General features: G+C 42.5%; 1 protein-coding gene across 2 annotated transcripts in view; it reads left to right on the plus strand.

Annotated features, from left to right (window-relative positions):
- SPATS2 (spermatogenesis associated serine rich 2) overlaps nucleotides 1–14,781 on the plus strand; it is a 119,253-nt gene extending 104,472 nt beyond the window's left edge. For both annotated transcript variants that reach the window (XM_077297507.1, XM_077297508.1), the window contains 5 exons: nucleotides 5,148–5,206; nucleotides 5,385–5,494; nucleotides 5,967–6,069; nucleotides 10,804–10,997; nucleotides 12,729–14,781. In XM_077297507.1, coding sequence (XP_077153622.1) covers nucleotides 5,148–5,206; nucleotides 5,385–5,494; nucleotides 5,967–6,069; nucleotides 10,804–10,997; nucleotides 12,729–13,037 — 775 coding nt within the window. In that variant the 3' untranslated portion in view covers nucleotides 13,038–14,781. The remainder of the gene's footprint in view (nucleotides 1–5,147; nucleotides 5,207–5,384; nucleotides 5,495–5,966; nucleotides 6,070–10,803; nucleotides 10,998–12,728) is intronic.
- The last annotated feature ends 10,278 nt before the right edge of the window (nucleotides 14,782–25,059 follow it).

A 25,059-nucleotide genomic window follows, 5' to 3' on the forward strand; every position in this document is an offset into this window, starting at 1 on the left:
GGTCTTTAACAGGTTTAACCATCTGATCTGATATTTTTATTTTGCATTTTTCTACAGTTGCAGAAAATGTATATTTTCTGCTTGATTGAGTCATATGAGCATACACTTAAGAGCTTTTTCAGACATTTAACTGGATGAGGCTACCAAGCCTAAAACCATAAAGTGCTTATGTTCAGGAATATAATGCTACCTCAACCACTATGTACTTGACTTTTCTATTATTTATAGGCAGTAAATTATGTTTGTCGAAATGTTACAATACAGCTTGGTCAAAAATTATATATTAAAAATATCAACGTGTTCACGTATTTGAGTCAAGACAGGTAGATGTGAAAATGGCCCAGCGGACAGTGAGCAGATAGTCCATGAGCCAAGAACCAAATTTGACGATATCGGTACCAAGCGGAGTGACTAATTCTCTTTGGTATTTTTAGGTAGATGCATGTCTGTAGTTTATTTTTTGATATGATAGCCCTTACATATACGTAGCTTATTAACCCCTTCAGCCCTAGGCCTATTTGTACCCAAGTGCCTAAGCCAATCTGACCTGTGCCACTTCATGGGCTAATAACTTTGGAACGCTTTCACCTATCCAAGCCATTCTGAGATTGTTTTCTCGTGACATATTGTACTTCACGTCAGTGCTAAATGGGAGTCAATATATTTTACCTTTCTATATAAAAAAATGCTAAATATTCGGAAATTTTGGAAAAATCGGCAATTTTTTAACTTTGAAATTCTCTGCTTTTTACAAAAATACTGATACCCCCCATAATAGTTATTAATTTACACTCCCCACATGTTTACTTCATATTGGCATCATTTTGAAAATGAAACCTTATTGTTTTACGACGTAATAGGGCTTATAGTTTTATGCGCAATTTTTCACATTTACAGCAAAACCCACTTTTCAAAGGACCAAGTCACTTCTGAAGTCACTTTAAGGGGCTTACATAACAGAAACCACCCATAAATTACCCCATTTTGCAAACTACACCCCTCAAGCTGTTCAAAACTCATTTTTAAAAACTGTTAACCCTTTAGGTGTTCCACAGGAATTTTAGCATGAGCCAAGAACCAAATATGACGATATCGGTACCACCCGGAGTGACTAGATGTAGTATTTGTAACAAAATTTAATCCAAGTTATGTAAATACACACTGAACATGTCATGTGCATATATATATATATATATATATATATATATATATATATATATATATATATGTTACTCCATAATATCTTCAACATCGGACTCTGAATCTGACTGTTGTTCTACTGGCTCGTCTTCAGTACCCTTGTTCTGGCATGTCTGTAATCTGCACATGTCTGTGCACTTCAGGCCATTGCTGAGGCAAGTACACTGAGGAAGTTCACATGACCGCACACACTTGCAGGACAGTAGCTGTATAATAGCTTCTGGTGCTGGTGCCCCTTGCATCCACTTGACAACAAGCTTTCCGTCGTTATCTATCATCCAACCGCAGTCTGTTGGGTTTGCAACCCATGGCTGGCTCTGCAGACTTCTCCTCCAGATCGCAGCCTGGTAGTTTGCACGCAGTGCATGCATGAAAAGGCAGTCCTGGCAAGGAGGGAGTTGACTTGACTCTACCACTCCACGTCTGGCACAGAACAGCTGATAACGGAGCCTGTTTACCTCAGTTGTTTGGGTAGTTGGCAGGTACATGTGGCAGGTGATTTCCTGTAACTTCTCAAAAAGTTCGGTAGACACTTCCCATGAACGACCAACTTCCTGAAAGGCATCCTGGTATGTCTTGTTCATCTTCAACTGCTTGAGTGTCGTCATCTTCCCACGGCCAGCGAATGCACTGACGGTGTCACAGCCTGTAAATGCATGCATACCAATCAATGAATCACATACGCTGCCTCCCAATGTTCGGCTCAGAGTGGTGATATCCAGGAATCTTGTCCGGTTCTGTGTACCGCATTTCTGGAACAGGTGGGATGGGATTTTGTGGCACATGCCCAGACACAGGACCATGACATCAGTATCCTCCGAAGTGATGATGACCGACTTGTAACCAGATTCTGCTGCATGAAGAGCATGGAGAAGGAGGCGTGTGTCTGCTTCTTCTTGATTTGACTTAAGGTCAGCAGCCTCTTCCCACTGTTCTTTGGTGATCTTAAAGCAGAGCTGCTCACATGTGACATACAGCTCCTTCTCCTCAAGCTTCTCCCTGTGGTGTTTCGCCTTCCATTCTTCTACCAGAAACTTTATGAGACTTGCCTTGTTGGAGGAACTACTTAGAAGCTTTTTCCACTGCTGGATGTTGTGCCCATGTTGAATGTTCTTGAAATGGATCCCTGTGCCTTCATATCTGTTGACTCTTTCTGTATCTTTGATGGATGTCTCCTTGTAGACGTCAAAGACAATATCAATGCGCTTGCTCTTAGCACCCTCATGGATAGCGCGACTCATTGCTGTGCCTGCTAGCTGGCCAAATGTTGCATTGTTTCCCTTCAGTTTCTGAACCAGGCTCATCCCATCAATGATGGTTGCAGAGGGCTCGGGGATCACTTCTGCAGGACGAGCATTCCTCTCCAACTCCCTTGCGAGGGCAGCCTTGTTGGTCTTGCGGATAGACCCATCACCATTGGCAAGTGCCCATGGCAATGGACCCAGGGGATGAGTCAAGACATCACTCATTTGTAGCTTTCTGTTCTCAGCTACAAGTATCATCTGGCCAAATAGGTTTCTGTCAGCCTTCAAAATTACCTCCTTGCCAAGACCTTGTCTGCGTGTCTTCATTTGGATGTTAGAGAACGTTTTAAGTTTGTTCTTCGTCATCTTGTCATGAAACAATGTAGTTGGCTTATCGGTACCCAAACGCTCATCCTTGAATGTTTGATATGCATCCTCTCCTATACTGTATGCCCCTTGAAGGTCTTTGGCTACATCTGGTGGTGCTACAGTCGCTGTTGACAAACTGATAAGTTCACCATTATGCTCTTTGTTGAAGGGGTTCACCCAACCTGTCTCCAGCAGTTGAACGAAAGATTGGACATCGGCTTCATCTCTTCTAATCCTAGACACCTGTAGGTCTGAATGGCTGAAGTCAGTATATTGTTGGCCTACCAGGGCCCTCAGCTGCCTCAAGTACATACTGCGGTACTCTGATGTCAGGTAGAACCTGGAAACAGCTCCAACTTTGAGGCTGAAGCCTTTTGTGCCCCCTGGTGTCTGGGTGTCTTTGTTGATTGTCTCTTCAATGGTCTGGTCCACAGGAATTCGTCCAAAAGGATTCTTGCTACCGATCTGGACCGAAAAGCCACCTTGCATGAAGTATTCATGGACCTCTGGGTGTTCTATGGGCAGCCGAGACATTGTGGCATAGTAATAGGTTAGGTATCGGGCATAGTTGACCTTGTCATAGGCAAAACACCATGGTATCATCTGTCGGATTGCTCCTAGGTGAAGCATCCAGTTGCCTTCTCTTGAAGCTCGAACCAGGGCCAGCATGGTCTCGACCATGTATGTGTCAGTGTGTACGTGTATGTGTCAGTGTGTGTGCGTGTGTTGGGGCACCTCAGGGTGTCTTCAAATGTGACATAGCCCCCTAGATTTCTTCCAGTAAAATTTGCACTCCAAAAGTCATTTGGCGCTCCTTCCCTTCCGAGGCCTGCCGTTCCCCAATACTGCAGTGTACGACAACATATCGGGTGTTGTTGTGTTCGGGAGAGATTGGTGAACAAATAGTGGGGTGCATTTTTTGCTGGTACACCTCTTAAAAATAAAAAAATGAGCCTAAAATGACACCTTCATGTAAAAAATGCACTTTTTCCATTTTCTCAACCAAGTGTTTCCAACTACTGTGAAACACTGGTTGGGTCAAAGTGGTCACTATACCCCCTAAAAGATTCCTTGGGGGTGTAGTTTCCAAAATAGGGTCACTTTTTGGTGTTTCCACTGTGGGGGTACCTCAGGCAGCCTTCAAATGTGACATGGCCCCCTAGATTTCTTCCAGTGAATCCGCCACCCAAAAACCACATAGCGCTCCTTCCGTGTTGAGCTGTGCTGTGTGCCCATACTTTAGTTTACGAGTACATGTGGGGTGTTTCTATAAACTGCAGAATTAGGGTAACCAAGTTTGGGTTTGCCGTTAACCCTTGCTAGGTTGCAGGTAAAATTGGATTACAATGTAATATCTGGAAAAAAAATGAAATTTTGAAATTTCGCCTTCATTCTGCTAAAATTCCTGTGGAACACCTAAAGGGTTAACAGTTTTTAAAAATGAGTTTTGAACAGCTTGAGGGGTGTAGTTTGCAAAATGGGGTAATTTATGGGTGGTTTCTGTTATGTAAGCCCCTTAAAGTGACTTCAGAAGTGACTTGGTCCTTTGAAAAGTGGGTTTTGCTGTAAATGTGAAAAATTGCGCATAAAACTATAAGCCCTATTACGTCGTAAAACAATAAGGTTTCATTTTCAAAATGATGCCAATATGAAGTAAACATGTGGGGAGTGTAAATTAATAACTATTATGGGGGGTATCAGTATTTTTGTAAAAAGCAGAGAATTTCAAAGTTAAAAAATTGCCGATTTTTCCAAAATTTCCGAATATTTAGCATTTTTTTATATAGAAAGGTAAAATATATTGACTCCCATTTAGCACTGACGTGAAGTACAATATGTCACGAGAAAACAATCTCAGAATGGCTTGGATAGGTGAAAGCGTTCCAAAGTTATTAGCCCATGAAGTGGCACAGGTCAGATTGGCTTAGGCACTTGGGTACAAATAGGCCTAGGGCTGAAGGGGTTAATAAGCTACGTATATGTAAGGGCTATCATATCAAAAAATAAACTACAGACATGCATCTACCTAAAAATACCAAAGAAAATTAGTCACTCCGGGTGGTACCGATATCTGGCCCGGCTCATGGACTAAGATTAGCAACACTAGTGCAGGTCTGTCGCCACCTACTGGCAGAATAAAGACCATTCAGCCTCAAAATACAAGCTGTGAATAACTATGCAGACACATATGTATGTGAGGGGTTTTTTGACACAATTGACTTTACTGTCCCTTCATTTCGATGGAGTGTAGCGTTTTGGATTCTTTTCTTTTAAACTAAGCTAATGGTTGATGTGCCATTATAACAATAACATTTTTGCCTTTTTTACTCCTAGCCTCATGGACCGAGAAGTAACCTTACTAGGTGAAATGGATAAGGTGAAAGCAGAAGCAAGTAAGTAGTTAATCCCGCATTAGGAATATGAAATTCTGTCTCAGTCTGTTCTTTTCTACCTGTACAGCATCCACTCGTTCTCCTTGCTATATCTGTATTTGTTTGTTCTCAGTTGTATGCTCCTTTAATGAGACAGTCAGGGGTGTCATCACTGATCTGTCGCCCTTTCTTTCCCTAGTGGAGATCTTGGACAGCCGCCAGAAGAAGGCAGAGGAGCTGAAGAAGCTGACAGACGTGGCAGTGCGGATGTCTGATGAGCAGTTGGCGGAGCTTCGCGCAGACATCAAGGTTGGGCAATCCCAGGCCAAAAATCTTTTGTGTTCCCAAATTACAGCAGTGTGGAGTGATAAATATTTTGGTCTAGTTTTTGTTTTTTGTTTTTTTTACCATAATGTCGGAGAAGGTCTTCACTGAGGACATGTGCCTTTTCTCATGGTGATGGCTAACGGTAGTGATAGTGATTTCAGTAGTATGGCCGCCATGTATGAATATGCTATAGTTTCCAGAATTGCCTTTTTTTTGGATTCTGGTGTATACATGAGCCGCCGAATATTTCAGATTTCTGGATGACAATGTGGAGAAAACAGCACGAAGTTGGGAATTAATTTCCTATTTTTCAAGAAAGTATAATGTGCTGAAAATAAGCTCTGACAAAGCCTTAAGTCACACAACCTCTTGTACAATGCGGATTCTTTCTGAGCAGGAATCGTACAGGTATTTAACTGATGAAGATGGTTAATTGGGAAGATTTGTTTTTCAGCATTTCGTCAGCGAGAGGAAGTATGATGAGGAGCTGGGCCGTGCTGCCAAATTTACAGCTGACCTTGAGACTCTGAAAAAAAGCATGGAGTCCTTTGGGCAAGGTTGGTGACTCTGATATGGATGTGTGCTCATTTTTGGGTTCATCTCTATTGCACAATCTGGTATTAAGGACAATAGGCGTGCTCACAGATGGGGCCGTAAAGAGGTTAAAGGCTAGCTATCGTGCTGCTGTGTAGTCCCTTTGTAACGTGGAGCAGGTTGGTCGTTCTGTGGGGGCTCCAAAACCAACTGCAGCTCGCTGCTCGGAAGCTCTGAGCTCCGCCATGAGCGCGCACAGCAGTGTAAAGGCTGAAAGTGGAGTCCAGTCTGCCTTTCTATTGAGTCCGTACACCGCTTTGTGTGCAATCTGAAGCATGACCGTGTGGTTTTTTGAGTGATCAGTGGGGGTTTCGGGACCTACACTCCCACCTCTCTTCTCCACATGTTATGGAGTAGCTAAAAAAATAAAACCATAGTTGGTTCTTAAATACGGCTGCGCCTGCTATGCTTACAGTAATATCCACTGTGCAAACATAAGATAAGTGTTTGTTACTGCTGCTGGCGTTACACTGACAGCTTTACGGGTTCCTAATTGTTTCCATTACCGGAGTGATAAAAATTCGGCATTCTGCTACTATAAAAGTGATGAACGTCTCCAGGCAGGGAGTTTGTGTGTTGGATGTAGAGCGCATTCCCCATTATCGGCTGTTACAAGAACATAGCTCTGATATCGCCAGTAACGGCCTGTCTACTGTAGTGTCTATAGGGGACGTTCACAAGACTCATTGCTCCGTCATTAATTGCAGAAATATTATTTAACAGAAGTCTTTTATAGTTTTGTGTATGTGCATATGGTTCTAGAGACACTTGTGACTTCGGAGCGGCACATCTGTGATCCCGTCCTGTTCTAAAAAGTGTTAATTATATCAACTATAACCTGATCCACAATATTCTTAATATACACATTACTTGTCTAGTGCTTCAATCCTGAGATTCAGAAGATCTGCTAAATGGCTAATAAAGCGTGCCAAACATTAACATTTTTAATAGTAAAAAAGCAAGATAATGTAATGTTATGGATTTGTCAGTAATACCATCACATATACATATTAAAGGGACTCAGTCAGCACAGAATGGCTGTTCATGGTGGGGCCAATCATTTATATACACCTTGTTATTTTCCCTCTATCTCCACCTTCTCTCCTCTCAATGACATCTCTGGCTTCATAGGGCCAAAGAAGGGTGGAGATGGATGGAAACCAAGCAGGTGGGAAGGTGTGTATAAATGATTGGCCGCCATGAAGCACCGAGCGCCTGGACTTAGTTTGAACAGTCATTCTGTGCTGACAGTCCCTTTAAACCCCTTGGTGACCGAGGTAATTTTGAACTTAATGACCTGGCCAAATTTTACAATTCTGACCAGTGTCTTTGTGGTAATAACTCTGGAACGCTTCGATGATCCTGATGTTTTTTCGTGACATATTGTACTTCATGTTAGTGGGAAAATTTGTTCAATTTGACTTGCATTTATTTGTGAAAATATCAGTTTTGGCAACAATTTTTTAAAAACTCGCATTTTCAAACTTTCAGTCTGTATATCCATAAACCATATTTCATGCTGTGCAAAATAATTAAATAATATTTCCCATTTGTCTACTTTACTCTGCATCATTTTTCAAACACCATTTTATTTTGTTAGGTTTTTCAATACATATTCAAAACCTGTTTCTTTAGGGACCTATTCAGATTTAAATGCACTATATATTAGAAACTCCCCAAAAGTGATGCCATTTTAAAAACCACACCCCTTAAATGCTTCAAAACTGTTGGCAGGAATGTTTAACCCTTCAGGACAGGTGATACCAGGAATGAATCACAGTGGAATGAAAAAAAAAATACTTCTAAAATCTTGCTTTAGCCCCAATTTATTCTCACTTTTGCGAGATGTAACACCAAAAAGTTGACCCCACAGTTTATTACCCACTTTCTTACGAGTGTGGCGATACCCCACATGTAGTCAAAAAGTTCTGTTTGGACAAACGGCAAGGCTCGGAACAGAAAGGAGTAATATTTGAATTTTGGAACACAAATGTGACTGAAAGATGGCGGGCACCATGTCCCGTTTGCAGTGCCCCTAACGTGCCTAAACAGCAGAACCCCCCCCCCCCCCCCCTCCACAACTGACCCCACTTGGGAAACTACACCCCTCAAGAATTGTATCTAGGTGTCATTGTGAGGATTTTGAACTCACAGGTACTACACAGAATTTGATTTGATAACATTAGGTCGTCATATCAAATCTTGTTTTTTGTTTTTGTTTTTTTTTTTAGTTTTCTTAAACCCTATGCCGAATCCTAACAGCAAAGAGTGAAAGAAATATTATAAAATGAAAAAAATGGAACTAGACTAAGTGAATTACACAGGGGGATGATCAAGGGGGGTGCACAGTGAGGCACATCCCCAAGTGCTCTCCTATTTTCTAATTGGGCTTTTGATCACTGTGATACAGTTTATCCCAGTGATCAAAAGTCAGGAACCAATAGAAAAAAATCCTGTGTTTGTTCGTTGAATAACTGCAATCACGTGATACCCCCTATATAATAATATAATAATAATTTTTATTTATATAGCGCCAACATATTCCGCAGCGCTTTACAAATTATAGAGAGGACTTGTACAGACAATAGACATTACAGCATAACAGAAATCACAGTTCAAAATAGATACCAGGAGGAATGAGGGCCCTGCTCGCAAGCTTACAAACTATGAGGAAAAGGGGAGACACGAGAGGTGGATGGTAACAATTGCTTTAGTTATTTGGACCAGTCATAGTGTAAGGCTACTTTCACACTAGCGTTAACTGCAATCCGTTGCAATGCGTCGTTTTGCAGAAAAAACGCATCCTGCAAAAGTGCTTGCAGGATGCGTTTTTTCCCCATAGACTAACATTAAGCGACGTATTGCGACGGATTGACACACGTCGCAACCGTCGTGCGACGGTTGCGCCGTGCTGTGGCGGACCGTTGGCACAAAAAAACGCTACATGTAACGTTTTTTGCCGCCGACGGTCCGCTTTTTCCGACCGCGCATGCGCGGCCGGAACTCCGCCCCCACCTCCCCGCACTTCCCCGCACCTCACAATGGGGCAGCGGATGCGCTGGAAAAATGCATCCGCTGCCCCCGTTGTGCGGCGCAGAGAACGCTAGCGTCGGTAACCTCGGCCCAACGCACTGCGATGGGCCGAGCCCGACGCTAGTGTGAAAGTAGCCTAAGGCTCGGGTGTTCATGTAAAGCTGCATGAACCAGTTAACCATGAACTTACTGCCTAAGTGTGTAGCAGTACAGACACAGAGAGCTAATAACTGCATAAAGTGTATGAGAACATGATGCAAGGAACCTGATTGTTTTTTTTTGTTTGTTTGTTTTTTTTAATAGGCTACACAGGGATAGTTAGGTTAATGCATTGAGGCGGTAGGCCAGTCTGAACAAATGAGTTTTTAGGGCACGCTTAAAACTGTGGGGATTGGGGATTAATCATATTAACCTATAGGTAAAATCCTGGAGATTTTTTTTTTTTTTTTTTTTTAAATGTTTATTTTCAAAATACAAGAACAAGACAAAGAATACATGAACATGAATCAAGCAGGAACAAGTTGAAATTAGATGCATGTGGAAACAATCCAGTAACATCCAGCCTCCAATTCCTGCCCAGCAGTGTCAATAAAATTCTGCATAAAAATTTCTAGTAAAGTTAGTAGGATAGAGGTATCAGTCCATGCATCTCAACTAGGTCAAAAATAAAACTATAACTAGAACAATAGAACAAACATTAAACAAAAATGGGTGTACCAGGGGGGTGAAATAATGAGTCAAACTAGAAGTAAGTTTTAGAACTGGAGGAAGCAAAGATGAGTAGGTGAAGTAACGAAAGGACTACACAATATGCTTACATTATTCAGGGTTATCATAGAGCTAAAGATAATAGGTAATCTAAAAATCAACTAGGTTAGTTGAGTCCGGGTCCATCACAGTGCAGAAAAACAATAAAACAAAAAGGACAAAATTGCATGTGGTTAGTAAAAATAGTTGCAAATTGCCATGGAAGCCATGTATGAAGAAATTTGTCGTGTGTGTGTGTGAGCATCCCAGCTAGATAGCTCTTCCATCCTATGGATGTCCTGTACTTTTAACCCTGGAGATTTTTTACTCTGGGGGCCGCCATTACCTGATTCCTTAGCCGCCATCGTTTTTATGCATATCGGTGGTCATTAAGGATTTGTGTCAGTCATATCATCAGACATATGCTATATGAACCCACTCTTGGCAGAGGAGGATCTTACGTTATATTCACAATATGCCAAATTTGGTTCATGGCCAGAGTGGCTCCACCTAATGGCTAATAAAGGGGGGTCATTGGTGGGCATATAGGTTAGTCCTAATACAATAACCGACATAATGTCCCATGAACAGAACAGTTGTAGACCTTGTCATTTTCCTATGTGAGGTTATGGTGTAAGGTCTGTGCAGCCACCTGATTCTGCAGAGGCCATTAGATACATTGCCTTGTGACTTATGGAACCACACTCTTTATTCTTCTGCAGGCATGGAAGCATTAGTCTTTACACCCCACAGACTCTGCTGCCGCGGGCTCTATCCGGCGAGGTTCATATCTTCATGCTGGCAAGCCTGCAGTTACCTTTGCACACAGCATGACTGACGTGCTTGCTGTAATCACATTACTAATCACATGTTCTTGCCTGCTGTGATTTTCCTGTGTCTTCTGTTTTACCTTCTAGTGTCCCACCCAAAGAACAATTACTCTACCCGCTCTCGGTGTTGCTCCTTAACTAGTCGCAGTGATGCCTCTGCTCCGTCCACCCCAGACCTGTCTTCTGCTCCGAGCCTTACTTCAACTAATCAAAAGCCGACTACCACAGGAGACTTTACTGCTAATCACAATGTTCCCAGGCAGAACCAGCCACCTAGACAGGTATGTGTTGTTTTTAGGGTAACTTTTGTGTGATATAAACAAACATATAATATAATATGAATTACCGTATTTTTCGGACTACAAGACGCACTTTTTTCCCAAAAAATGTTAGGGGAAAATGGGGGTGCGTCTTATAGTCGCAATATACTTACAAATCATGCGGCGGCGGTCCCGATGCAGCCTCCCTTCCCATGCTGGTGCAGCTGTGGCTGTGCTGCGGGCAGGGGCTGTGCTGCGGGCAGTGGCTGTGCTGCCGGGAAAATGGCCGCCGGGCCAGCGCACGCTCAGATTCAAATCTCGTCAAATCTCGGGGCGAGATCTCGGCAACAAGATCTGAATCTGAGCGTGCGCCAGCCCGGCGACCATTTTCCCGGCACCCATTTTCCCGGCACCCATGTTCTCCGGGCTTTGACGAAATGCCGTCGGAGCCCAGAGAGCCGCTGCCACAGCCCCTTCCCCGGAGCACAGCCCCTTCCCCGGAGCACAGCCCCTTCCCCGGAGCACAGCCCCTTCCCCGGAGCACAGCCCCTTCCCCGGAGCACAGCCCCTTCCCCGGAGCACAGCCCCTTCCCCGGAGCACAGCCCCTTCCCCGGAGCACAGCCCCTTCCCCGGAGCACAGCCCCTTCCCCGGAGCACAGCCCCTTCCCCGGAGCACAGCCCCTTCCCCGGAGCACAGCCCCTTCCCCGGAGCACAGCCCCTTCCCCGGAGCACAGCCCCTGTTCCGAAGCACAGCCCCTGCCCCGGAGCACAGCCCCTGCCCCGGAGCACAGCCCCTGCCCCGGAGCACAGCCACTGTTCTGGAGCACAGAGCCTCCACCCCTGCCCAAGCACAGAGCACCGCACCAGCCTGGGATGGGATTTCCTGGAGGCCAACGGACCAGCCTGGACCACCGAAAGACCCCTGTGACCACTCCTTCACCTGTGCCAATCCCTTCACTGGTAAGCTGAATTTGGACTGTAAGACGTACCCCCATTTGAAACATTATTTTTATTCTGAAAATTTTTGGGTGCGTCTTATGGTCCGGTGCGTCTTATAGTCCGAAAAATACGGTAAGCCTTTATGGGTAAAGCGATTTATTTTTCTTTTTTTGTGTGTGTGCGCGTTACCCCTTTTTTCAAAAGACTTAACTTTCATTTACCTGTAGACACAGTCATCTAATGACTTGCTTTTTGGGGGATTGAGATGTATTTTCTAGTTCATATGATGCATATCTTTATATCGGGTTAGGTACAGGTTGAGGGATCACCGCAATTCTGACCTTTTTTATTTTTGGAGGGTGGGTGAGTATTGTATAAGACATTGTAGTACTTCTGTGTCGGTGCAGAAGTGACAGCCAGCCCTGGACAAAGACTCCCATACATCGCAGACCTACAGGCCAAATCAGTCTACACCCCAACGTTGTGTCATTGGGGGATGGAGGTTATTGAACCTATGGTGTCACAGAGGGAGCCTCCCACTTATCTCCCACAACATCTAAGAGGTTGAATAGCTGGGGTCTGAGTTATCTCCCATGCTGGTCATTAGAGGAAGGTGTCTTCATGAGCAACCCATGTGTCGTCTGTTCCTGAACTCCTATTCCTTCAGTCACCTCCTACTTGCGAACATACCAAATGTACATTTTAAAAGAAAAGTTTCTAGTGGAAAGACCTGATGAAGAACTGGAAGATGTTTTACTGTAGTAAATTGTTTTACTGCTAAGCTAATATTTTCTCATTTTTATTTTACTAGGGTTATCAAATGAATAAGAGACAAGGGCAGGGCTATCGACCTCAGGGTCCAAGGCAAAACTACAACGCAAACAATGCAAGATATGATAATGCCAATCGCAACCGGAACAGTTCCTGGTACCATTCTAACCCTCGAAACCAAGGCTATCCACAGACACAACGTCCTCCCAGTGACCGGATATCTACCCATCCCTATGGTACCAGTGGACCTGCTGCCACCCCTGAGCCTGTCCAAATAGGAGTCTTGGACCCAGAGAATAAAGCCCTACCACAACGTAAACCGAGAGCGAACCCTGCGTCCGCTTCCTGAGACCGGAGAGAACCCACGCCTTTAGTCCGCACTTTCAACATTCAACTCTGTAACTTGACTTTAGAAAACTGTTAGATTTATTAACAAAAAGAAACGTTTACAGCCATCTGTTTTGTGCCACTTTTCTTGTTTTATCTCGTCTTTATCAAAGCCTTTTTATTTTTTTTTCTTAGTGGACACCTTTTGCCCATTCACTTTTAAGAGATCCCGCCATTGCTTTTAAAGTAATAATCTGCTTTTCCATGAGTTACTACATTGTATGGCATCCTCCCTAAGCATACTTCCCTTTTACTTAGATGTCATCTCCTACAAGCACAGACAAGTGCTGGCTAGGATATATGTCAGGATGGTGCCAGCCCTCGCCACTGCCATTGGGCCAGCTTTGCTAAATCCATACTCATGGGCTCCCTGCGTCTGCGGCTTCTAACCGTTTTAATATGCTCTATTTTGTAGATTGCAATCTATGCAATGTCACATACGACCTGCAGTTCTGGATGCTCCTCTTTGAGTGATTTGACATTGCTAGGTTTCTGCGTTTCTGGATATCTCTTCAAATTCTTTTTAGCTTTAGCTCTATTAGTATTTTAATTTACTTTTTAGATACCATTCCCTATATCTGTCTTCAAAGTGCCTTGTTTTTTGTACTGGTGTCGGCAACTTATACACATTCTCTCTATTTCTTCTGTCCCCAACCACTTATCTTTTTTATTTATTTTTTTGTAAGTTCTTTGTGGACCTGCAACAGCTGTACCTTGTTCCGTTACTGGCACACATTCAGCACTACTTGATGCCATGGTTGAATTTACCACGAGTTATTCTTTGGTTCTTTGTTATCAACACTTTACCTGTCCAAACTGGAAGTCTATAAGCCTCTCTGTGCAGAGTCTGGAAGCATTGTAGAGTACAATGGGAGCCAGTTCAGTCTTATTACTTCTTCCCTTGGTCCTTTCACCCAGTTAATTTTTTTTGTGGACCAAAGAGCAAATCTGCACCGTACTATTGCTATGGCCTTGTTATTGGCCACCAGTTGCACGTTTTTTGTTTTGTTTTGGTTTTTTTCCTCCCATGTTCCTGTAAATTAGGGCAGTGCCCCTTTCCTTATTTTTTCTTTTTCTCTTATCCAAAGATGCACCTTTCACCAATAATCACGCGTCTCGATTGTTTCTTCTGGTCAAGAGAGGGGGAAAATGTTATAGATCTAGGGTTCCATTTTCTAATAGACCTTAGTTCAAGGGCTTTGGTGTTGTCACATTTCCTAGAACAACACTTAAAGGATATAAATACAGTACAGTATACAGAGTTAGTGCAGGTATGTTGAGCGGCAACATTGAAATCTGTATCAGACGTTGATTAAAGTCTAAAATGTAACAGTTATTGATCAGCAGCGATTGATCTGCCTGTCTTGGGACCTTTATCGGCTTCGATCGACGTGGCTGGGTTTAGGATTGTCGCTGAGAACATCCCATGGACGAGCATCGAAGTCTCTTTAATGATGACAATCCTGCAGTGCTAGTTTAATGTACTTTGTACCATGAATCATATCTTGCTAGTTACATAAAATGCTATGCAGAACTTACCGTAATCTCACAATTCAATTATATTAAAATAGTGCATAAATATAGAGGGAATATTTGAGTGAGTAGGATATTGCACACAAAATGTAAAGATATGCATGGGACATTCACGTCTGGAATAAAAATCCTTTCTTTGCAATAAGGAGGTCAATAAAAGGGATAGTTTTGAACCTGCCTATCGTTGATTCTGGAGGTGGTCACAGTGTGAGGTGGTCGGGCTTCTTCAGCAGCGGATGAGCTCTGTTATCCCAATGCCATGACCTACAGTAGCTCAACCTTTTGACATGATATCAGTATATCTGTTCATCTTACAAGAGATGACATATTTTTGGATATTTATGGAAAATGACATACTTATTTGGAGCAGTAGTACCATAATTACAGTCACGATTGACATTGTGAGGTTCCATGTTGACTTTATCAAGCTCCATCCACGTGTCCTGGAATAGGCTGCTGTTGTATTGCAGCCTATCATCATTTTCCTTAGTGGAATTTTATTGAGGGAACGAGTTGACAGACTGTGTTTTAAGGCCTATGTTTTACAGCCCTTGTTATATAACACAGTAGTAACTGATTTCCAAAACATCCCAATCTATTACATGTACAAAAGGCAAATACAGAAATTCTGAGATTTTAAGAAGTTGAGAAATTTAAGGTGTCTGCGCCTGCGAGTTGTGTTTGGACTATATAACTAAATATATTGGGCTTTTCACGAACAGGAATATTGATTATCTATATATTATATGGGATAGGACATCAGTGTATGATTCTGGATGTCATGTCAGATCCCCAACACCTACAATCAGTGCTATGAAGGGACTGTTATTGCAGATTAGTCTCCTTGTGTGGGATGGTCCTCTGGTACCAGCCACTTTTCCTCACAAAATGTAATGTGCTATGCCCAGGTGAACAATGAATAGGAAGCGACACTTGCTGCACTGCCAGGTCCCTGATTGGTGAGGAGTGTACCCCCAATCAGCAGATATTGCTGGACAGCTATATTACAGTCCCTGATAACCCTTTTTTAACCAGCAGCCCTCCTTATCCATTTCATGACTGCACAGACATTTACCAATTCCAGAATATAGCTGGTTCCCTCTTCCTGAGGCAACTTTTATTTCATCTCTGCATGAACACCGTCTTATGGCTGCAGCTCTGGTTTCCCTTTTAAATGTCATTTTAAGGTTTATATCTGGATTTGTTAAGCTTTTAAAAAATCTATTGGCCCATTTAGATGAGCTAATATTTGAGTGTTCCCAACTATCGGCCCTTCTAGACATAGGAGCAAACACCTTGTTTGTCAATTGAGATTATTTTTAAGCTGCCTTAATAATCCTCATTATTGACAGCACATTTCTTCATGTAAACAGATGACGTGCTGCCAATAATTTGATCTTTCTGTGCCCATAGAATATTAGGTTAATGATTAGGCCATACGCATAGAACATTCGTCTTCTAGTGTAAACAGGCCAGTGAATGAACCCCAATCAGTCTGTCTACAGGGGCCATTACTCTGCCCAGTCTTTGGAGCATTTGTAGTACAGTTTGCTATATATTCCAGGGCAGGATTGTGCTGGTGTTTTTTTTCTGGAGTCCACTATGGGAAGACTTCCCACTCTCCTGCCAACCTATGGGATCTGTGGCAACAGCAGAGCAGTCATGTACTGTAAGGCCACGTTCACACGTCAGGTTTTGGTCAGTATTTTACCTCAGTATTCGTAAGCCAAAACCAGGAGTGGGTGAGTAATGTGGTGACATGTTTCTTATACTTTTCCTCTGATTGTTCCACTCCTGGTTTTGGCTTACACATACTGAGGTAAAATACTGACCTTGTGCACGTGGTCTAATTGTAATTAAAAATAAATAAATAAATATATATATATATTCTCCAGTATAGCACAATTCACATTGTTGTAAATATTTTCTGTATCTTTTCATTAGACAGCACTGACATCTTAAAACAATGTAAAGTAATCAGTGCACAGCTTGTATAGAAGTGTAAATTTGCTGTGCCCTCTAAATAACTGAACATACAGCCCTTAATGTCTAAACTGCTTGCAACAAAAGTGAGTACACCCCTAAGTGAAAATGGTCAAATTGTGCCCAATTAGCCATTTTCCCTCCTCGGTGTCATGTGACTCATTAGTGTTAGAAGATCTCAGGTGTGAATGGGGAGCAGGTTTGTTATATTTAGTGTAATCACTCTCATACCGGTCACTGGAAGTTCAACATGGCACCTCATGTTAAAAAAAACTTTCTGAGGATCTGAAAAAAATAGAATTGGTGCTCTACATAAAGATGGCCAAGGCTATAAGAGGATTACCAACACCCTGAAACTGATCTGCAGCACAGAATTGGCCTCACCATGGTCGACCAAAGAAGTTGAGTGCACATGTTCAGCGTCATATCCAAAGGTTGTCTGGTCAGAATAGATGTATGAGTGCTGCCAGCATTGCTGTAGCTGTTAAGGGGGTGGGACCTTGGGGGTCAACCAGTCAGTGCTCAGATTATATGCCACACCCTGCATAGCTGTCGTCCCAGAAACAAACCTCTTCTAAAGATGATGCACAAGATAAACTTAGTTCACAAGTGTGTATTGCCTACAGTCAATCATGGTGGTGGGAATATCATGGTTTGGGGCTGCATGAGTGCTGTCGGATGTGGGGAGCTACAGTTCATTGAGGGAACCACTAATGCCAACATGTACTGTGTAAATCGTCTCTTCAGAGATGAAGAGGACTTGAACTCTATAGCACCACCTATTGGAAGTAATAATCCTACATGTCATTATCTACCCTTTAAAGGGAACCTGTCAGCAGGATTGTGCACAGTAACCTACAGACCGTGTCAGGTCGGCGCCGTTATACGCATTAGGGCTCATACTTGCGAGAAACTCGGATGAGTCTCACACGGCAATACCCGGCACTCAGATCGGAGCGTGCGGCCGCATAGCAATATATGCAGCCGCACTCTCCACTCCTGAATGCCGGGTATTGCCGTGCGAGACTCATCCGAGTTTTTTGAAAGTGAGTATGAGCCCTTAAAATGATAACACGTGATAAAATCCGTCTTGTGGTTGCCCCTTAGCATGAGCATATCGTTAACTCAAAACTGAAAATAAAGAATAAACAACAACCACAAGATGCATTTCATCAACCAAGGTATCCTTTTAATCAGTATAACGGTGTCTATCTGACAGTGTCTGCAGGTTACTCAGCACAATCCTGCTGACAGGTTCCCTTTACCGAGTCTGGTAATATGACTTGGAATAAAAGGGTTGACAATGATTTGGAGCAGACCTGGGCAAAGTGCGGCCCCTGGGCCGGATGTGGTTAGGAATTACGGATCTTTAATATGTACCTTTTTGAAAAGGGACCAAAACGAATTAGGACAACTACATCAAAAGCTCTTTAAGGCTTCATGAGTTCCTCCCTCGTGAATTCATCAATTGCACAGGTATAAAGTTTTTTGGCTGATTCCTGGTGTGATGCTTGCATTTGGAAACTTGCTGTGAGCCCACAACATGCAGTCAAAGGAGCCCTCAATGGAAGAGAAACAGACCATCATTAGGCTGTAAAAGAAGAAAAAAATCCATTAGAGTAGAAATATTAGGAGAGACTGAATCAACAATTTGGTGCAAAAACAGAGAACTGGTAAGCTTGGGAACTCAAAAAGGCCTGGATGTCCACGGAAGACAATATTGGTGGATGATTGCAGAATCCTTTTCTGGTGAAGAAAAACCCCTTTACAACATCCTCCCAAGTGAAGAATCCTCTCCAGGAAGTAGGTGTTTCATAATTTAAAATTATCATAATTAGAAGCCTTCATGAGAGTAAATACAGAGGGTTGACCACAAGGTGAAAACCATTAATCCCATTCCATCTGGGATTGTAGATTCTTTCTGCTGGGAACTTTAGGTACTTAAGCTTTTGTCCATGTTGAGTGAACTGTTCAATCTCCTCAGTCTTTAACCTCTGTTTCTCCTTAAATATCAGAGGTAAGCTCGAGATTTTCAGGGTTTTCCCTTTTGAGAAATATATCACAAGCGGTAGTCCCTCTCTATGGGTGCATTTCTATTCTCTCATGGGTGAAAGGAAAAGGAGAAATGACTTAGGTTCTGGAAAATATTACCGTATGACAGCACCTTTCCAATGTTGGGTGTCTAACTTTCTTGTCTTCTTTAGATTTGACAGAAGCAGTCATAGTGATGATGCTTTCTGTCTTTTGAGTATATTGGGTCTATTCTTCAGCAAGTACTCAGTAAACCATTGGAGGAAGTGGGTGTTGCCTTTTAATTTTGTTGTAGGCTTCCTGTCGATCTGTGGTCTCCTATCTCTCATGGGTGCTGTCATGGATCATAGAAAACAATAGTGCTGTAAATAATTTCTCCTTTTTTAACAAGAGGAAATAAATTGACTGACGTGTCTTTTAAGACTCCTTCACAGATGAGAGAGTGACTAGTCAGCCCCAACACCAAGAATTTTCCTCAACAGTACAAAAGTTAACAGTCTGTGACTGAGTTTATGTCATTAAAATGCTCCAAAGCAGATCTGTGATTTCTTGCTGAGCTTCTCAAACCAATGGCATTTATGTAGAGGCGCATTAGTGGTCATTAAATCCTTACCTTGCTTGTAGAAATCAGTCTTTCTGTTTTAGAAAAATCCATCATTGAGACTATGCTAATGAGTCTCAAGTGCAATGGGTTGGATATTGCACTTGCAACACTCCAGCCTCTTTCCCTTTTCTATGGCTGTCACTAGCTTCCTGCGCTGATTGATAGTCCAGCAATGTCATCAGAACCTTACTTTGCATGCACCACCTCAGGCAATGATGGCGTGTGTGTGTGAGATTTGCTGCTGAAAGCAGGTTACTGAAACAGGAATTATGAAGGACTTGGCACTCAGATAAGTAGAAATATAAAGGTTTATTTACAGTGTAGTAGTACAGGGTGACTTTTTGGTCAGCAAGGTCCTTCCTCATGGTACTAAAAAAAAAAAAAAATACAGCAAAAAAAAAATCAGGATCACATGCATGATAATCATATAATGTTACAAAGCATATAAAGGAAACAAAACCACTGATCAAAGTGACATGTTCACCAAAGAAAATAAAAGGGAGAGGGGGGTATGCTACCACACTGATACATTGTGAGTAGAAAAGATATGATGTCTGGTGGTATGGCCTCTGAAAAGGAGATCATATAGGACATGGATTGAAAATACGCCTAATAGTGAAAGTGCAAGCAAAATAGGTAATGGATAAAGCATACCAAAGGGTCCTTACTGAATTCAGCGTTGATGTAGCGGTGTGAACGTGATGTCCACTGCATGTTCATGTGAACGCTTGCGCCAAGTGTGATGCATCAGACTAAAAGGACCAGGGGCGAGATTAACCGTGATTCTGACCAATCGAAGGCCAGGCACTTGACCAGAAGTGACATCATGTGATGGTCCTATTCGGCCGTGCAGTGAAAACCTATATAGCTTGCGTGCCAGCAGCAGAAAGTAGCGTTCCACAGCAGGTTTGATAGGAGATAAGTGGTAGACAATATGGCCAAGTGAAGTGGTACAATAAAAGAATATAACTGCTAGCACTTTAGATGGAAACCTATTAATCTGAGTGAAGATATGTGTGACTCTGAAATAGAGAACAGGAACACCATTAGAGACATCAAACATAACAATTGGACACCTGAAAAGAAAGCAAATTTACACTGACATTATCGAAAGAGCGAATGCAATTATAATGTTTGTAGCTTATAATACATTGCGTCATATAAAAGTTTGGAGGTCAAACCGACCTTATAAAGAGCATATGTAATTATGCTGGATATAGCTTATAATATATGTCTTCATATGAAAGCCTGGAAATCATAATCTCTAATCAGTCCCTTTGAAGCTAGAGAATTTAATTTGTGGATTCAAAAGGCTTCCCTTCTTTTTAGCATGCAAATTCAACCCCTCGTCTCAAGGGATGTACAGGTGCTTCTCACAAAATTAGAATATCATCAAAAAGATAATTTATTTCAGATCTTCAATACAAAAACTTGTATATTATATAGAGCCATTACAAACAGAGGGATCTATTTCAAGTGTATATTTCTGTTAATGTTGATGATTATGGCTTACAACCAATGAAAACACAAAAGTCATTATCTCAATAAATTAGAATAAGTAACAAAAACCATCTGCAAAGGCTTCCTAAGCGTTTAAAAAGGTCCCTTAGTCTGTTTCAGTAGGCTCCACAATAATGGGGAAGACTGCTGACTTGACAGATGTCCAGAAGGCAGTCATCGACACACTCCACAAGGAGGGTAAGCCACAAAAGGTAATTGCTAAAGAAGCTGGCTGTTCACAGAGTGCTGTATCCAAGCATATTAATGGAAAGTTGATTGGAAGGAAAACGTATGGTAGAAAAAGGTGCACAAGCAACCGGGAGAACCGCAGCCTTGAAAGGATTAAGAAAAGCCCATTCAAAAGTTTGGGGGAGATTCACAAGGAGTGGATTTCTGCTGGAGTCTCTGCTTCAAGAGCCACCACACACAGATGTATCCAGGACATGAGCTACAAGTGTCACATTCCTTGTGTCAAGCCACTCATGACCAATAGACAACTCCAGAAGCGTCTTACCTAGGCCAAGGAGAAAAAGATCTGGACTGTTGCTCAGTGGTCCAAGGTGTTGTTTTCAGATGAAAGTACATTTTGCATTTCATTTGGAAATCAAGGTCCCAGAGTCTGGAGGAAGAGGTCAGTGATGGTTTGGGGAGCCATGTTATCTGCTGGTGTAGGTCCACTGTGTTTTATCAAGACCAAAGTCAGTGCAGCCATCTACCAGGAAATTTTAGAGCACTACATGCCTCCCTCTGCCGACAAGGTTTATGGAGATGGAAATTTTATTCTCCAGCATGACTTGGCACCTGTCCACACTGCCAAAAGTACCAATACCTGGTTTACAAACAACAGTATCACTGTGCTTCATTGGCCAGCAAACTCGACTGACCTTAACCCCATAGAGAATCTATGGGGTATTGTCAAGAGGAAGATGAGACACCAGACCCAACAATGCAGACAAGCTGAAGGCTGCTATCAAAGCAACCTGGGCTTCCATAACACCTCAGCAGTGCCACAGGCTGATCGCTTCCATGCCACACCACATGGATGCAGTAATTGGTGCAAAAGGAGCCCCGACCAAGTATTGAGTGCATTTACTGAACATACATTTCAGTAGGCCCACAATTTGGATTTTAAGATCGTTTTTCAAGCTGATTTTATAAAGTATTCTAATTTACTGAGATAATAACTTTTGGGTTTTCATTGCCTGTAAGCCATACTCCTCAACATTAACAAAAATAAACACTTGAAAGAGACCACTCTGTAATGAGTCTATATAATATATGAGTTTCACTTTTTGTATTGAAAAACTGGAATAAATTAACTTTAGCTTTATCGCCAAAAAAGAAGGGGACTCAAACACAGGGGTCCCAAGCTGTCAGTGTCCAACAATGGGTGGATCAATTATGCTTTGGGGTTGTGCTGCAGCCAATGGCACAGGGAATATTTCACAGGTAAAGGGATGAAATTTCAACAAAACCTTGATAAAAACATAACACATCTGTAAAAAACTGAACTTGAAAACTTGCATAACTGTTCACAATAACAGTAATTTTTACCATGGGTGCCAAAACATTTACATGCCACCTTATGTGGGACAATATTTAGAATTGAGAATAGTGATGGGCGTGAACCCTCCCCGATGATCGAGATCGGTGGGTTCGCCCAAATATTTTTGTAAAGTTCGAGTTTGGGGCCGGAGATGATGCGAACTTGTGTCCGAACCCCGAGCTTGGACTTTACAGGTATGGGATGGGGCGTCGGGGCTGTAAAAGAAAACAAAATTAATAATAAACATAATTAGACTTACTTGTCCAGCGATGTCACTGCACGAACACTGCGGGAAAAATCCAAAGACTGCCGAGTGCAGTGAATACCGCTGGAAGGTAATGAGCCGCCCCGGAAGCAGATGCGGCCGGGAGACAGCAGGACAGGAGGGTGTGTCGCTGGACAGGTAAGTATAATATATGTTTATTATTAATTTTTTGCTTTCTTTTACAGACACTGGACCCAAACTGTAACACGGGTTTCCCATGGAAACCCGTGTTCTGGACCTTGTGACCAAACACTATATGTTCAGTACGGGTCTAGAACTTTACAGTTCGGGTTTGCCCATCCCTATTTGAGAGTCCTCAGTGATTGATACCTTTTAGCGGCTAACTGAAAAGATGGTAACAAATTGCAAGCTTTCGAGAATACTCGGGTCTCTTCATTAGGCATAGACTAATACAACATCTCAAGAGTCACATATTTATACACAAGATACAGGAATAATGCAATAGATAAGACAAGTGTTGTGAAGCAGAACTATCATTATGGGAGAGGGATAAACACATGGGACCATAAATATTGGAAGAGTTCATAAATAAGGAGTGTGAAAGTTTTATTGTCCTCTGATTGGCGTCTGGTTCTGTGTTGTGATTGCCCCACAAGGTCTGAGGAGCAAATTTCATGATTGATGTAAAAAGACATAAATCCATGCGACACATTCATTCCTGCACTGAGGTTTTCATGAGTTTATACTCCCAGACTCTTCTCTCTCTGAGATTTGAAGCTACATTTTAATACCAGTAATTTAATGTCCATGGTGCTGTGATCTGGGATACCTTATATAGGATACACTTAGACTGCTTTATATCTATCGCAAAGAATGCACTTGGACTACTGTATATATATTATGTATGAGACTGAGATGGCTATGTATACATAACATCAGGTACATTGGGACTGCTGTAGATGCATCAAATAGGAGACACTGAGACTGATATACATACAGCACATGGGAGACACTGCTGCCTTTATAAAATGCTCAAAAAAAATAAAGGGAACACTAAAATCCCACATCATAGATATCACTGAATGAAATATTTCAGTTGTAAATCTTTATTCATTACATAGTGGAATGTGTTGAGAACAATAAAACCTGAAAATTATCAACGTAAATCACAACTAATATCCCACGGATGTCTGGAGTTGGAATGATGCTCAAAATCAAAGTGGAAAATAAAGTTGCAGGCTGATCCAAATTCAGTGGAAATGCCTCATGACAAGGAAATGATGCTCAGTAGTGTGTGTGGCCTCCACGTGCCTGTATGATCTCCCTACAACGCCTGGGCATGCTCCTGATGAGGCGGCGGATGGTCTCCTGAGGGATCTCCTCGCAGATCTGGACTTAAGCATCTGCCAACTCCTGGACAGTCTGTGGTGCAACGTGACGTTGGTGGATGGTGCAAGACATGATGTCCCAGGTACATTCAATCGGATTCAGGTTTGGTGAACGGGTGGGCCAGTCCATAGCTTCAATGCCTTCATCTTGCAGGAACTGCTGACACACTCCAGCAACATGAGGTCTGGCATTGTCCTGCATTAGGAGGAACCCAGGGCCAACCACACCAGCATATGGTCTTACAAGGGGTCTGAGGATCTCATCTCGATACCTAATGGCAGTCAGGCTATCTCTGGTGAGCACATGGAGGGCTGTGCAGCCCTCCAAAGAAATGCCACCCCACACTATTACTGACCCACTGCCAAACCGGTCATACTGAAGGATGTTGCAGGCAGCAGAACACTCTCCACGGCATCTCCAGACTCTGTCACATGTGCTCAGTGTGAACCTGCTTTCATCTGTGAAGAGCACAGGGTGCAAGTGGTGAATTTGCCAATCCTGGTGTTCTGTGGCAAATGCCATAATAGAACAAAACGGCACTCGTAGTAGTGTATAGAGTAGGTGCTCAAGTAGGGTATCCAGCCCAACAAATCCAAATCCGAAAAAACTTGGCACTCTAGATGAATAATTATCATATGCAAAAGGTTTATTGATGTGCATCCATAAAGGCAAGTCGAACGTTTTCGGTCCACATCCGGACCTTCATCAGAACAAATATAAGGGATATGGTGCAGGGAGAAACGTTAATCCTGTGTCTATAAATTCCAATATTGGTTGGGTAGCCTGGATGCAGCAAGAAGTCCTGTCCACGTAGGCGCACGTGTAATGCGACCGGAGTCGCAGGGTAAATGGCGCTGCCCCATTTACCCAGCGACTCCGGTCGCATCACACGTGCACACATCCTTTATGGATAATAATAATAATAATAATTTTTATTTATATAGCGCCAACATATTCCGCAGCGCTTTACAACTTATAGAGGGGACTTGTACAGACAATAGACATTACAGCATAACAGAAATCACAGTTCAAAACAGATACCAGGAGGAATGAGGGCCCTGCTCGCAAGCTTACAAACTATGAGGAAAAGGGGAGACACGAGAGGTGGATGGTAACAATTGCTTTAGTTATTTGGACCAGCCATAGTGTAAGGCTTGGGTGTTCATGTAAAG

Source organism: Ranitomeya variabilis, chromosome 3 (assembly GCF_051348905.1).
Source record: "Ranitomeya variabilis isolate aRanVar5 chromosome 3, aRanVar5.hap1, whole genome shotgun sequence".
In the NCBI taxonomy this organism is placed as follows: domain Eukaryota; kingdom Metazoa; phylum Chordata; class Amphibia; order Anura; family Dendrobatidae; genus Ranitomeya; species Ranitomeya variabilis.